The sequence below is a fragment of the Python bivittatus genome, unplaced genomic scaffold (genome assembly GCF_059951505.1).
Source record: "Python bivittatus isolate LINGU-HERP-01145 unplaced genomic scaffold, Pbiv_v1 ctg000210_np1212, whole genome shotgun sequence".
In the NCBI taxonomy this organism is placed as follows: Eukaryota; Metazoa; Chordata; class Lepidosauria; order Squamata; family Pythonidae; genus Python; species Python bivittatus.
In genome coordinates, this window is record NW_028277053.1 from 5,366,048 (window position 1) to 5,380,638 (window position 14,591).

The 14,591-nt window shown below is 45.0% G+C and overlaps 1 protein-coding gene across 2 annotated transcripts in view; it reads right to left on the reverse strand.

The window, feature by feature from the left end:
* Positions 1-328: 328 nt before the first annotated feature.
* Positions 329-14,591, reverse strand: part of UACA (uveal autoantigen with coiled-coil domains and ankyrin repeats) — a 51,952-nt gene continuing 37,689 nt past the window's right edge. For both annotated transcript variants that reach the window (XM_088139261.1, XM_007432019.4), the window contains exons 11-19: positions 13,141-13,248; positions 12,001-12,033; positions 11,584-11,682; positions 10,827-10,863; positions 8,394-8,443; positions 4,698-7,418; positions 3,402-3,548; positions 2,949-3,014; positions 329-2,702 (exon numbers count right to left, since the gene is read on the reverse strand). In XM_088139261.1, coding sequence (XP_087995387.1) covers positions 2,631-2,702; positions 2,949-3,014; positions 3,402-3,548; positions 4,698-7,418; positions 8,394-8,443; positions 10,827-10,863; positions 11,584-11,682; positions 12,001-12,033; positions 13,141-13,248 — 3,333 coding nt within the window. In that variant the 3' untranslated portion in view covers positions 329-2,630. The remainder of the gene's footprint in view (positions 2,703-2,948; positions 3,015-3,401; positions 3,549-4,697; positions 7,419-8,393; positions 8,444-10,826; positions 10,864-11,583; positions 11,683-12,000; positions 12,034-13,140; positions 13,249-14,591) is intronic.

Here is a 14,591-nt window from a genome sequence, read left to right on the forward strand (position 1 = left end):
TATTCCAGCAAGCTCAAAATCCACCTCCAAGTTAATTTATTATAGGTGTGGCCAGAGGACTCCAAACAAAATTGGAGGGCAACCAAACTGAAGCTCAGTCTCCAAGAATAACAGCTCTTTGGTGAGCCTATTTTGGTGATATCTGAATGCAGATTTTATAGACGTAAATGCTTTTTTGCTTACTCTCATGTATTAGTTATTTCATGGTTTTTGGAGTTATTTTTTATAAACCAGAAAAATGAAGCAGCCATTATTCTGCTGTATTCCCAGCCCACCCACCCAAAATAGCAGCATAACATTTCAATAAAGCACAAGGGACACTTAGAAGTGACACAGAAAATAAAGCTTTATTGATATGTAGTGTAAGAGGAAGACTAGAAATACATAACATGTCTCCCAGAGAAAAGAAAATTACAATACTTTAAGTATTAGTATATCAAAACCAGACAATTATTGTTCAGTTATTCAAAAGAAAGTTGCCAAGAACAAGAGCACTTGGTGAATTGGTTGATCTAAGCCTTCCAGAGAAGCAAAAAAGAGGCATTCTCTAAAGTTCTGTCAGTTTTGAAGACAACCCCCACACACACACATTCTAAGCCCACCAAATCTATGCACAGGTTAACCTTCCCCAACTTCCTCTCCTCTGTTTGCAATCAGCTGCATCATCCCTAGAAAAATGGCAATGGAGCATGTAGTCCATTGTAGCCCAACACACTGTAGTTTCCTGTGCATGGAAGGTTCACTTTGGAAGTGGGCAAAGCGCAGAAATGCCCAGTTATTTGCAAATCTGGAAGTTCAGACCCTTGTGTTTGATCAGCATCATGGTCAGCAGAATCAAGTTTTCAGCCTGCTGAAGCAGCACAACAGCGAATCTCCAGCTCCAGATGCTGGTGCCAAGAGGAATTTATGCAAATCAAGGAGTCACCCTTAGAAGCCCACCTGGGTAACATCCTCTCTTAGTGCCTCCAACAAGCACAATGTTGCCTTGTGATTGTTCACAGTTCATGCTCAACTTCAGACGCTTAAGCAACTGGTGTTTTTGAACCAATCCACTTTTAATATTTCTATGTAAAAAGGTGGATTTTTTCCAGAACTCCAGGACTCCATATACCTTGGAACTTTTGCAACTATCCCAAAGTTACTTAAAAAACCAATACCAACTTTCCAGCGCATAGTATTTATTCTTATAAACATCACAACTATGCCAAGTTAATTCTCTCACCAAAACTCTTTTCCTGCATAAATAATATCCCATGTAGTGGATTATCATACATAATTTACAAAATACTATATTTTAAGATGTTGCTATTAATCACCATAAAATCAAAGAATTTGAGCAAATGGGGCCCGTTTTTTGAAATACAAAAGAATTCTAAGGCACAAGCCTCACAACAGGAGCAACAATTTCCCCAGGCTCCACAAGATGAATGGGTCTTTCACAAGAACCGCTTTTAGCAGAGCACTGAATGGCAGAGGCACCGTTCCCCCCAAAGACTAAAGGAGCCAGAGCTATCAGTCATGGCCATCAGTTCACAGAATATGATTAAGAACATTATGAAGTCCACTGGGTAACTTAACAGACGCGCTTGCTCCTCTGCCCTGTCTGGGAGGACGCTCTTCCTTTCTTGACACCAAGCTCAGCAAGCCATGGAGGTCTGGAAAGCACGAGCCCTTCTTCCGCCCCTTCCCAGTCTGCAACATGGCTGCAGACGGGGATCCAGGGTCCAAGAGCACAGTCCAGCCCACCACAAGAGGCACAGGCATACTTCTGTTTCTGCATATTTTTCCAAAAAACGTTTTTTTTTACTTTTTCAACTACTTTAGTTGTTAATTAGCTTACCAGTAAACAGTTTATTTCTTCTTTTTTAAAAATGAATGATCAAACACAAATCTGACTGCTGCATTTCAAGGTAGTATAACAGCTTTTCATCTCTCTCTCTCTCTCTCTCTCTCTTTCTCTGTGGTATTATGTAGATATAGATCTATCCCAGTCCTGCTGTCCTTGAAACTACAAATAGATCAGTAATAAAGAATCTGTGAAAAAGTATCTTGTAAAAAGCAAAGTATTATCTGATGGATTTTTCTCTCATGAAAATAGCAATAAAAAGGCATTACTTTTAGCAAATCTTCAGAGGCAACTTGGCCAGCCAAGCCACCATGGGGCACAGACTGAGCCTTGAGGCCATTCCCAGGATGTTGCTCGTCTGACGCAGCTACAGACCCCCTCAATCTGGCACAGCCCCCACCCCCAAACAATGCAGGCACCTTTGAGCACATGGGCTCAGGACTTGAAATCTGTCCACGTGCCATATTTTGCAAGGAGATGGAAAGGGATATATGTCTGGGCAGGGCAGGGTTTTCTTTCTTTTAGGGTTGTCAATCCGACCTCCAGAAGAACTTCGTTTTGGTCATCATTTTGACTACCTATAAATAACCCCCCCCTTTTATTTTTCAAATCATGAGTGATCTTTTCATTGTGTTTAAAAATGAGTCTGTGTACGTATTTTTTTCCACATTCCTGCTACCAGCAGGTAGAGAGGAGGTGTTTGCCAGCTGCTAACCACTGAGAGGCCAGCTACAAACCGGCAGATATGCCCGCGGCCTGAACAGGTGGACAAGAGCCCCGTTCCCTAGCAGACCAGTCCCTGTCGCATGCGGATGATCTGGAGCAAGGCTGCTTGCACGTCTTCATCCATGTGACCCTGCAAAATTAAGAGGGTATCTTTTTTTAAAAAAAGTAAGCTACTCAACATTTAAGACTCTTCAGAACGCTCTTGTTCTGAAGTTGTATTGCCTGAGTAATTCTGGGGTGTGACTAAGCCTTAGAGGAGACAGGAGGGATTTCCCTCCAGTCACATCCCAGAATAAGAGCAACGGTCCTGGAAGAAGCTTCACAGGCCAAAAGGACCCTTCCCCTCTCCTTCCCACGCTTCCTGAGCGTAACATACCTGAACGGCACTAAGAAGATGTGTCCGGTATATTGAGATGACTTCCTGGTGCTGCCTCTCAGCATCCTAAAACAAAGGCACACCCTGTTATTTTTCTACAGGAAATGCTCAGGCTGGTCAGCTTCACCCTTGCTGAGGAGAGGTGAGATGCTACACAAAGGACTGACGTTGCTTCTGACATCCCTAGAAACTCCTCCTGAGATTTTAGTGCTCACAGATTTATAAATAGAGCACTGGCGTACAAGGGCCAGAAAACAAGAAATCTTCTTTAAAAGGAAAGGAGAGTGTTAACAGAAGAGTGGTGATGCAATCCCATACAGCGTTCAGGCTTCTTCTGCAGAGGCGCAGAGTTGCACGTCATACAAGGACTCGAAGGTGCTTTTCTCACCATTTCTAAGCCCGGACACTCCTAACACACTTCAACTAATTCTCATGTCACAGATCCCCACTTACAGCCAGCTGCTGCTGCAGAGTCTTCACCTGGTCCTGGAGCCCTTCCATCTGTGGATTTTGCCTCTTTGCAGGAATATTGTGGGTAAGCTGGGAGAGGTCATGAAGGGCCTGTTTGAGCCGTTCCACATCACTGAGAAGCTCAGTTATCTTCAAGAGAAACATTGCCAAATCTCCGGTGAAAAGACAAAAAAGCCCTGCCCTTCTACAACCCCCAGCCCACAAATAGGGAGCAAGAATGCAACCCAACCACTAGTATTCTGGCACATTCATCTGGAAGAGAAGGGGACAGAAGTTCAGCTTTGCCCATAAAACAGGGCTGACCCCATTTTTACACTGAATTCTTGCATTATGTAAAAGGGTAGCAAGCAGGAAACAACTGCAGATATTTCCATGCTAAGCAGCTCTCATCTCTTTTGTTTCAGCTACACTAACAGCTGCCAGCACGGAAGAATCTGCTACACGCCGATCCTGGCTGCGGAAGGAAGGGAGGGACGGGGGGAGGCCACCCAAATCCTGGGAGACTTCAGGTCAGAAAACCAAACTCCTGAGAGTCTGAGAGTAAGATTAAGGCTGACAAATCATACCTGTCTTTTGAAATTTGGGGTATGACGTTTGTTTTTAAATGGCAGCGCCCCCCCAGCGCTCGAAAGGTTTGCCAGCTGCTGAGTTACAGCGACTACATGTATGCTACCAGGAGTCTAAGTGGGGATGGTGAGTATATGACTACTGTAATGAATAAATATATTAAATAAACAATGGCAGGTTTAGACAACCATTCTAAACTAGAGTAGAGTCCTACTCAGCCCTTCAAGGACCAGATGCAACAGTCCAGGCAGGGTTTCCATAAATGATATCAGTTTATGCAGGTCACCCACACAAGTAGCCAAGCATCTGCAGAAGAACATCTATGTAATACTGGCACATCCGGTGGCTTCCATGTGAGCACAAAACCCGATGGTGCAGCTTCTTGCTCACTTGGAAATCCCTGTAAAGGTCCATGAGACACAGGTGGATATTCAGGAAGCTACTGACATTTTAGTGTCTTTGGGGGTTTCCATAAAGTACTTGCATGGGGTTTATGAATGCAGCCTTTTGTAATCATGCGCGCTAGACGCCATAAGCAACGCTCATCTAATGGTTTCATACACGTGACTCCATTGCACGGCTATTTAAGGGAACACAATCCGCCCTAGGAAATCTAGACGTGAATGATTCCGCATTACTTAGAGGCCTCTAATCCACTCCAGAGAATGGCTCCCTTCAGGCAGCTCAACTTCCCCATTTCCTCTGGCTCACCTTGTTATCTTTGGCCTCCACCTGCTTGGCAGATTCCTGGATCCTTTTCTGCAGCTCCACAATGGTGCTCAGAGACTTGTCACACCGCTCTTTCTGGTCCTTGATTTCCTGCTCAATGTTAACATTTCTTGGTTGAAGCAGCTCCTTCTCACCCTTCAAGGACAGCTCCTCTGTCTTTGCCTTCAGCGCCTCTTCCTGCATCTTCTCCTTCTTTTTAGTCAGTTCGGCCAGTTTCTCAGCCATGCTGCTGACTTGGCCTTCTAGCCTGCTTCTCATCACCTTGTGCTCAGACGCCTCCACCACCTCTCTCTTCTCCAGCTTGCTTAGCGCTTGCTTAGTGCTCTGAAGCTCAGAGAGCAGCTGGGAGATCTCCTCTCTTCTCGCTTGGCTTTCTTGCTCCTTCTCTCTCCATCTGCACTGCAGGGCCGCCATTTCCTTCTCTAGCCTTTCTTTGATTTGGGAATGCTCTGCCAGAGGCACCGAGGTGGCTTTTAAATGGGCCAACTCCTGCTGCAGTTCTTGGGTTCTCTGCAGCTCTTGCTGACTCCTTGCTGCCTTGCTGCCAAGTTCTCCTTTCAGCTCCTCAACTGTGCAGGTGAGCCTTCTCTCCAGGGCCTCCACCTGCTCCACAGGCACGTACTGGCCCTGCAGGCGGCTCTGCATGAGGAGCGCCTCTGAGCGCTGCCTGGCAGTCTCCTCTTGAAGCCTCTCCTTCTCTCCCTTGATCTCAGCAAACTTTTGCTGCAGCTCCCTTAACTGCTTGTTCAGGTCGTCCATTTTCCTTGCAAAGATCCCCTCCGTTTCATGGTATTTCTCTGCAAGGATATAGTTTTGCTGCAGATCATTTTGGACAGCCAGGATCCCAGCTCTTAACTTTTTGTTTTCCTGATTGTGTTTCTTGATTTCTTCCTCCTTTATTCTGAGCTGTTCCCCCTGCTCCAGTAGCTGATTTTTCAGCTCCATCACAGTTGCCTCAAAGTTCCGCTCCTTCTCATCAAAACTGGCAAGGGGAGCATATTTGGACTTGATGCATTCCTGAATCAAGTCAATCTCCTTTTTCTGGGCTTCAATCTCTGCATGCAATTGTGCAACCTCTTCTTGCTTTTCCTGGTACTTTGCCAGCATTTCAGACTTGCTTCTCTGAAGGTCCTGAATGTTTTTATTCAGAGCAGCAACCTTACTGTCATGGTCTTTTGTACTGAGATATTCAGCCTGCATTTGACTTTGCAGCCCTCTCAACTTCTGTTTCAGTGCTCCGTTCTCCTCATTTACTTTCAAATATTCCTGCTTCACCTCTTCCATCTTCTCCTTCAGATCTGACAACTCTTTACCTGTTCTTCCCAGCATGCTATTCAATGCAGATTTGGCCTCTTCATGAGTTTCTGAAGAGACGTACTGCTCCTTCATGACATTTTGAAGAGCTGTGTTTTTAGTTACCAGTTCAGAAACTTTGGCCTGCTCTTCTTTGTATTTTTTACTAAATTCATCAAGTTGCTTTTGCAAATTTGCCAAGGTAGATTTTAAGGCTCCCATTTCCTTCTCGTGCTTTTCAGGAGAGATGTAAGCTGTCTGAAACTTACTGACCTTCTCCTGCAGGCACCGCTTCTCTGCTAGCAGCTTCTCTGTTTCTGCTTTATACCGGTGGTATTTTTCAGTGGTTTCTGCCAGCTTTTTATTCAGCTCTCCCACTGCTCTCCTTGTGTCTTCACTGATCTTCAGAGGAACATACTGGGTCTTCACCTCACCCCTGAGGGTCTCCATCTGCTGCTTTAGGAGGCTGTGATCCTCCTGAGCCTTTTCTACTGCCTTCTGCAAAGTATGGTTTTTCTGTTTCAGTTCCAAGTGCACCTTCTCAAGCTCACGGGCCCTTTGCTCATATTTGCTTCTGACATGCTTGTGCTCCTCTGGCCTCACATAGTTAGTAAACTGGGCTTTCTGCTTCTCCAGCTCTGTCCTAAGGAGCTGGGCTTCTGTGCACAGCTTTTCACGCTCTTTCTCCAACTCTGCTAGCTTCCAGTCCTTCTCATCAATTTCACTGGACAGTGAACTCTTCATCTTTTCAAATTTGTTAGCCAATTTCACTGCTGTTTCCTTCAGCTGCTCTTCTGCCTCAGAGAAAGTCCTCTCCCTTTTCTCCCGTTCCACCTTCAACATGCCAAGTCCTTTCTGCAACTTTTTGTTCTCCTCCACCAACCTTGCTTCATCTCTTCTGAATTCTTCCACCAATAGCTCGTTCTGCTTCAGCTGATTCCTCAATTTGCCCACTTCAGCTGAAGCTCCCTCATACTTAGCCTTCATGTCTTTCAATTGATCCTTCAGCTCCTCAGTCACCTTAATGCTACCTACAGCAGCTTCATTTGTCAGGTGATCCTTCAAGGCAAGAAAGTGTGTCTGCATCTGCTTCACTTTCCCTTCTGAATCAAACATTCTCTTCTGCACATCTTTTAAAGCATCTTCCAGCTGTTTTATCTGCTGATCTGACTCCTGCTTCGTTCTTTCACATTCAGATGCCAGGGCTTTGCATTCCGCAGTTTTGTGGGACAGCTCTGCCTGAAGCCTGCTTATGTCACCTCTTGCCGTCTCATAGCAGCTCCGTATGCTGCTCAGCTCTCGCTTGAGCATGTCAGTCTCTGAGGCGCAAGACTGTGTTGGACTTAGGAGCTCCAAAGGCCTCACCATGGAGCGGCTCTGAAGATTAGCTGGTGCCAAAGCAAGTATGTGCTTTAAACAAAACAGAGGGATTTACTATGTTTCGTACAATGGTTTCTACAAAAAGTAACTTTAAAAGCTTTTTATGTAAAGGAGAAGAGCCTCCATCTAGCTCAACTGTGGTCTTTTGAATGCACACAGTCCCAAGTCCGTGATCTTTCAAATTAAAAGGCAGGCCAATGTTGGTTAGAAGGATGGAAAACATTGTTGCCTTGAGGGACCACCAACTACACATTAGGGTAAAAAGTAGGAAATAGGTGAAATAATACCTAGGAAGGACTTTCCTCCACTAACACAAATGTATTGCCTCTTTATTTTGCTAACTTGGATATTAAAATAGTATCCTCATTTCCAGATTTAAATTATGAGCACTGGAAGAGCATGCAGCAACCCTGCAGCTCAGAGAGATAGCAGGAGTGGGCCGTTTGTTCATGGCCTATGGCCACACAAAGTATTCTGGAAGGCTTCAAAGGCTGCAGCAAGTGGGGCGATGATGGAAAGAAGATGGGCTAGATCATGCACATCAGCACAGCTGCGATTTTCCTTCTTCTTTTTTGAAATAAAACACTAGTTTTATCTAGTGTTTGGGAAAGGACTTGTTTCCAAATAGTATTAAACCAATATTTCAACTTTATTTTGGGGGTGAGTCTGCAGTTTTTATGAATTTCCCACCTTAACAAGGCAGAAAAGCATGTTGCCAACTGTCAACAACCATGGTTGGAGGGGGACAGGGACAGCAAAAAAGGTGGGGGGAAGGGGGGCAGTTTTGGAGGCATGTTCCGGCCAAGGGAGAGTGTCGCTTCTCACAAGTCTGTTATAGAGATCTGGAGCTATAAGAAGTTCTGCTGAGGAATCCTGGGGGATTCAACCCAACCCTCCAGGGGGTGCCCAATAACAGACTTATATGCCAAACACTGCATGGATCGCACTTGGATCAATCTTGGAAAACAAACTGGGGTCGCACTGGAGCCAAGAATATTCAAGTACCTGGGATTCTGCAGAACAGCCTGGATCCATCTTTAGTACATTTTCTTTCCCTTCAGAAAAATAAAAAACACATTCATTCTCTAATTTGAAACAAATGTCTACATGTCTGTTTGTTTTTAAATAAAACTAACACATTGGTTGCACCAATACTTTTTGGAATTACATTCCATCTCTTCAGATGCACAAAGTATTTCTGTAAGCTTGCACACACATTAGGGAGGTGGAAAACACAATAATAATTACATTAAGCTTAATTAACTTAAAACAGGAATATTAGTAATGATAGATGTTAATAGCTTTACAAAGCAGAGTTGCTACCACAAACATTCTGGCAATAGTAAGCTAATGAACACTTATTGTGAGATTTAAAATATTATTTTGATTTAGGCTACAGATGGCAGAACTGAATATCAGGATAATTCAGCAGTTCCTCAGGGGAATTTCCTCTGAAGTTCCAAGCACGAATGGCTACTTTAAGGTTAGCAGCACAGGACACTCAGCTACCAGAGGCTGAAATCTTGTTTTCAAATTCTGAATACTGCCATGATAATAAATGTATCCTTGGGCCTTTATTCTCCTTGTGTTGAAACCTGTATCTTTTTGTCACTTGAAATGCCAATTATGAAATTGCCAAGGAAAGTAGTGTCATCAGACTGGGACCCAATGGCTTAGAACAATGCTTTCTTAAAACTGTGAGAGCCAGCATGGTGTGGTGGGTAAGATAACTAGGAGCAGGGAGACCCAGGTTCCTGTCCCCCCTCAGCCATCGAAGGTCTCTCTCAGCCCAACCCACCTCACAGGGTGGTGGTTGTGGGAAAAAATAAGAGGGCGTACTCTATACACCGCCTTGCGGTCCTGTACAGAAAAGATGGCATATAAAACTAGTAACTAAACGAAAGCCTCTTTGCTATCTGAGATACGCTCAGGAGAACATACCACCCACCCCACCATCATCTTAGATCCAAGGCAGTCCCCATATACTGGGAACTATATAATGAAGATATCAGCACCATTTTATATCAGAAAGCTACTGATCACTACAGTCCCTACATACTTCCAGTTCCCCACTTAACACATCTCAAAATCCCTTACCAAGCCCTATAACTCAGACACAACAGAAACTTACAATTAAAGGAATTATAAAGTATGACTTATATACTGTATTTGCCCTGTAAAGTGAAAGCAGAACAAGGCTAAACTGCAGGAATAAGCTATTACAGAATATGCCATTATCTGTGGTCACTTTGAGCTGCAAACTAAAGATTGCTACTGGACAAGGATAGTGAAGCTTCTCTCTCACATGATAGGCAACCCCAGCTTGCAAACAGCAGAGAGAAATACAAGGCCCAAGACACAAGTCTTGCAAGGATTTCAGGGGTCAGCCTTGACTCCTTCAGGGATCAGCCTTATCTATTCATGTCTGCTATCAGGTCAACAGCAACACCAAACGGTCAGCTTTCTTTTCTGACATACGCTTCCATCTACCAGCAATGTCCTCCTGCATTTACTACATAAAGTAATCAAGCCATTCTTTACCCCTCCCCCCACATACACATAAATCTAGAAGCAGATGTCACAAAACTCAAGAATATCAATGGTGAGGGTGAAATGTTCACCCAGAAAAGAGGCACAGAGCAGAAGACAAAGAAGAGGCAAGGAGGGCAGGACATCATACAGTGGTTGGGAGAACCAGCCCACTCCCATCTCTTAAAGGTCCAACCCCTGGACCACCTGAGCAAATCTATTTAGAGCCACCTTACTGTTGGTCCATTCCCTGGAACACTCCACCAGGATCTGATTGCTATGGGCGCATCCATACAGCTTCTGTACTTGGATCCCACTGGGTAGCCTACCAAACCCACATCTCCCCAACTTCATTCCACTGCCTGCCTACAGAAAGAAACATACGTTGTTTTGGAAGAAAGTGTAGGATAATGCAGTCAAAAACTCACAGCTCCTGTATTCGCAGATAGGCACATGGAAGGAGGTGGAGACTCTTTGAGGTCACTTCCGTTTCCTCCTCCACCATGCTCTCAAGGCGAAAGCACATGTCTGAGCTATTCAGCTCAGAGACTAATTATGGCCTAATTTTCTAATTTACTTAATACTTTAAATATGCCGTTTTATTGTTGCTACTGTAACTGCTGTTTCTGAAAAAAAACTACTTTGCGTGAGTAAATGTTAATTTTGTCTGATGTCACATGAAAACTGTGTTCGTTATTTTTGGAGGGGATAAAAGGGGTAGCACCAGGTATAATCCCATGCCCATAGAAAGTCTGCTAGGAACTAATCTGCTTACAAGAAGACAAACACAAGGAAGGTAACCACAGGCTACACAAACAAGCAACTGCAAAGCTGCACAGAAAGAATGCCTCGGCAGAGGAGCTGTACTATGTGACTGTCATGCTGAACAAGTTATCAAGAACTACCTACTGTTACTGAGGCTGCTTCCAGATCCTGCATGATCACCCTGAAATAACAAAAAATAGATATGGGTTTCACACAGGCTACCAATCAGGAGTTTTAAATGAGACTTCCTATTTTAAAATTCATTCAGAATTACCAATGATAAAATACAAATTCGAGGTCTTGTAAAATGTATGGAAGCTTCGTTCCTATCGACAAAATGCACGCATGAGGTAGCAGCACATGGACCGAGCTCTTTAACTAGGTCAAGAGAAATCACAGCTTCACTCTGTTCTGCACTGGTCAGACCAGAACTGGGCTGTTATATCCAGTTCTGGGCTCTGCATTTCAGGCATGCTCTGCAAACTGGAGCATGTCTGGAGGAGAGCAGCTAAGATGCTAAGGGGCCTGGAAGGAAAACTGATGAGGAACAGGGGAAAGCATTGGGTACATTTAGCCTGGACAAGAGAAGACTGTGGAAAGACATGATAGTTTCCCCAAAGTATCTGAAGGGCTGCCATGTAGACAACTGGGCAGAATTGTTCAGTCATTCCAGAAAATGGGCAAGAAACAATGGGTTTAAAATACAAGAAGCAGATTTACTCCTTCGCTGCAAGTATTTAAAGCCAGGGTATCCGTTGGGGATGCTGTAATTGTGGATCCCTGCAGAGGATCAGGCTAGATGATCTCCAGGATCCCTTCCAACCCTTATATACTGTGACTCTCTCACCCAGTTATTTCACACATACACACAACAGGCTGCCTTCCAAATTAAGGGACGCACCTCGTGGAACCTCAGCTTTGACTTCAGAGCTTCAAGCATTCGCATGCTCTCCTCCTGCTGCTTTTCCTTTGTGGCCAGAAGCCTCCTAAGTTCATCTTTCTGGAAGAGAGCAACAGATCACTGCTATGGGAAGCCAGAAATATCTATTTCTCTTTCTGGGATAAAACACCTGTATAGATTTGATACATACACACATCATTCCTCAGCGTACAGCAGTCAGACAGGCTAAAGTTGATTCTTAAAACATGCTGCCATTACATGAATCCTGGCATGATATCACAATCAGCCCAAAATATTTTTAAAAGACCCACCCCTCCTTTATGATTTTAAATCAGTCAGGCAATTATCCAAGAAGATGAAGAAACGTTTTCCATTCAGGTTAATGAGAGTGAACAATAGAAAGAATCTCTTTTTTACCTCCGTTTCAAGATCATCAGCAACCATTTGCTCCTGAAAACAGAACAGAACATGCATTCAATCGTATTTGAAATTATTGTTTCTTTCATCATTCATGAGTGACTAGGGCTACAATTCACCTGGCAAAGGGAACTTTTTTCCTCTATATTTCATATATCCTCCTAGATTTGGCCAAAAAAATCATCTGAACAGAATTCTTCTACCTTGCATTCATACCCACAGAAAAACAATCACAAGAACTAGAAAGTCCCTCTCCTTTCTGTCCCAACCCCTGGCCAATTTTCTGACAATTCAAAGAAGCGATGATCCTGAGGCAAAAGTTGCAGGGGGGAGGGAAAGCGAGAATGGGATCAGCCTCTCCTGATACTATATTTGCCGCACGATCTTCCTTCCACATGAGAAAGCATAATAAAGAGCATCAGTTGACTGAGTTTGAGATTCCTGGATGCCATGCCAACATAGCCTCTTTTTAAAAACACGGTGCTGACACAACAGTTAATTAAAACTAGAATGACAAAGTATTTGGTAACAACATTTGGCTTGATCCCCAAACGCAGATTAGCGTTTGAACGTCTAGACTATTCAGTTCAAATATGGAAAACCAGAGAAAATCAATGCATACATCTCTCCTGTGCAGGCGCTACGCATGTCTAATCATCATGAGAAGCACACTGCAGATGGCAGGTGTGGCCACAGAAACGTCTCCCACTCCCAACTGCTAAATAACCACCACTGGACTGTGAGGCAGCCAGAAAAATGCCATCTCCAGAAGCGAAGCTGGATTGGCCTGCACAGAATCAGTGTCTCCTTGCGCACAACCACCACCGCTGCAGCTTTACTTTCAGTGCTGGTGAAAGTGGTGCCAGATTCCAGCAAGAGGGAGCCCACATCGAAAAGCCTGGCTTAATGTTGACAGGGGACTCTTCAGCCAGAGAAGAGTAGAAAAAAATGTAATCACCCTTATTCTAACAGTTGTTCAGAAATGGGTGGGGAGACAAAAAAGAAAAAAAAAGGAAAGGAAAATCTTAGAATTGAAGCTTGATAAAATACAAGCAATCCTCACTACAAGTAATCTCAACTAAATGTTAAGCATGACACGACAGTTGGATTCCAAGGGCACCACGAACTGTGCCTTGTTACCTCGTTCAGCTGCAACTGCAGCCCATTTATTCTGTCTAGTAGGATTCGTTGTTCTTGCTGGATTTCCCTCAGTCTTCCTTTTAAATCTTCATTTTCTCTTTCTAATTCCTGGGAACAAGAAAATAACCTTATTCAAACTGAGGATGATCATCAGGCATCTATGTCTGTAACCTTCAACTAGGTGAAATGGCGTGTTATAGGGCAACAATTTTTGAACCACGGTACCTCAAATGGGCTAACTTACAGAATGCATCCAAAATCCTGGACCCATTATTCCCATGGGATTGAAATTTGGGAAATTTGTGGCTGCTTCGGCACTGCTGTGCTGCTGCGCTGCCAGGGTCAGCCCAGGTCACATGATCGCCATGGGCATATCCCTGACCTCTTTCCTGCCTCCCTCTGTCCCCTGCACCCAATCAGCTGCCAGCAAGGCCCAACGAGCAAGTGGCAATTGGCTGCTTTGGAAACGAGGCAGAAATCGGAAATCTCTTAATGGCTGTGGGGACTGAGGGAAGGAGGAGGGAGTGACTTGGGTGCCTGCTGGCACAGTAGGGCTGGCTGAGGGGCGCCAGCAGTTGACAGGTGAGCCCTTTTCCTCCCTTGAGGGAGGGAACCCTCGGGGACACACCAGAATGGGGAGCAGGGGTGCCGTATTCCTCACGGTATGTGGCTCCCTTTGTTCCACCTCCCCCCAGCACAGTTCCACAGGTCAGCAGAGGAGGAGGAGGAGGAGGAGGAGGTGGTGGCAGCGGCAGCAGCAGCGGCGGCAGCAGCTTCACGAGGGCTCTCCTGAGGGTCACGTGGGGAGGGCAATGGCACAAGCCTATATTATATGTGGGGAGGGGGGAGGGAGGGAGGGAGGGAAAGGAACCAAGATTTCTGATGCTCCCTCCCAGCTTCCCACAAGCAAAGTCAATGGGGAAGCCAGCAGCAAGTTGCAAGTCGCTCACACTCCCACTGCTTTTTTGCCCTTGGTCATTCTGTTTCTCTGTTAGGTAAGGAAATATCTCTGAAACAATGACCCAATGGGTCACAGGTTCTCTAGTTACACCTAATCTTAGGTTCTACCCCAAGTGAGGCCCTCTCCTTTAGAGGGACATCCAGAGTCTCTTTCCTGTCCTCTGTCATGGGGGGCTCGGATTCAGAGTCAGAAGACGAAGAAGGGCAGCCAGCTCCTGAAGTGTCCTTGGAAGATGAGCAGTCAGCTCTGGGGTCACTGGACGAAGAGCCACCTGAGCAGGTAGAGGGGGCAGGGCTGGCCAGTGATCAGCGGGGGCAGCTGCCGCTGCTCACGGAAGATGAGGACTCGGAATTGCCACCCCCTCCCAATGCAAGAGCATGGAGAGCAGAAAGAAGAGCACAGAGGAAGTCAGCAAGGTTACTTGCAAGGAAGCAGCCTCGCCCTCCTAAATGAGCCCCACTGGGGCTGCTCTTATTTAAAAAGAGCTATG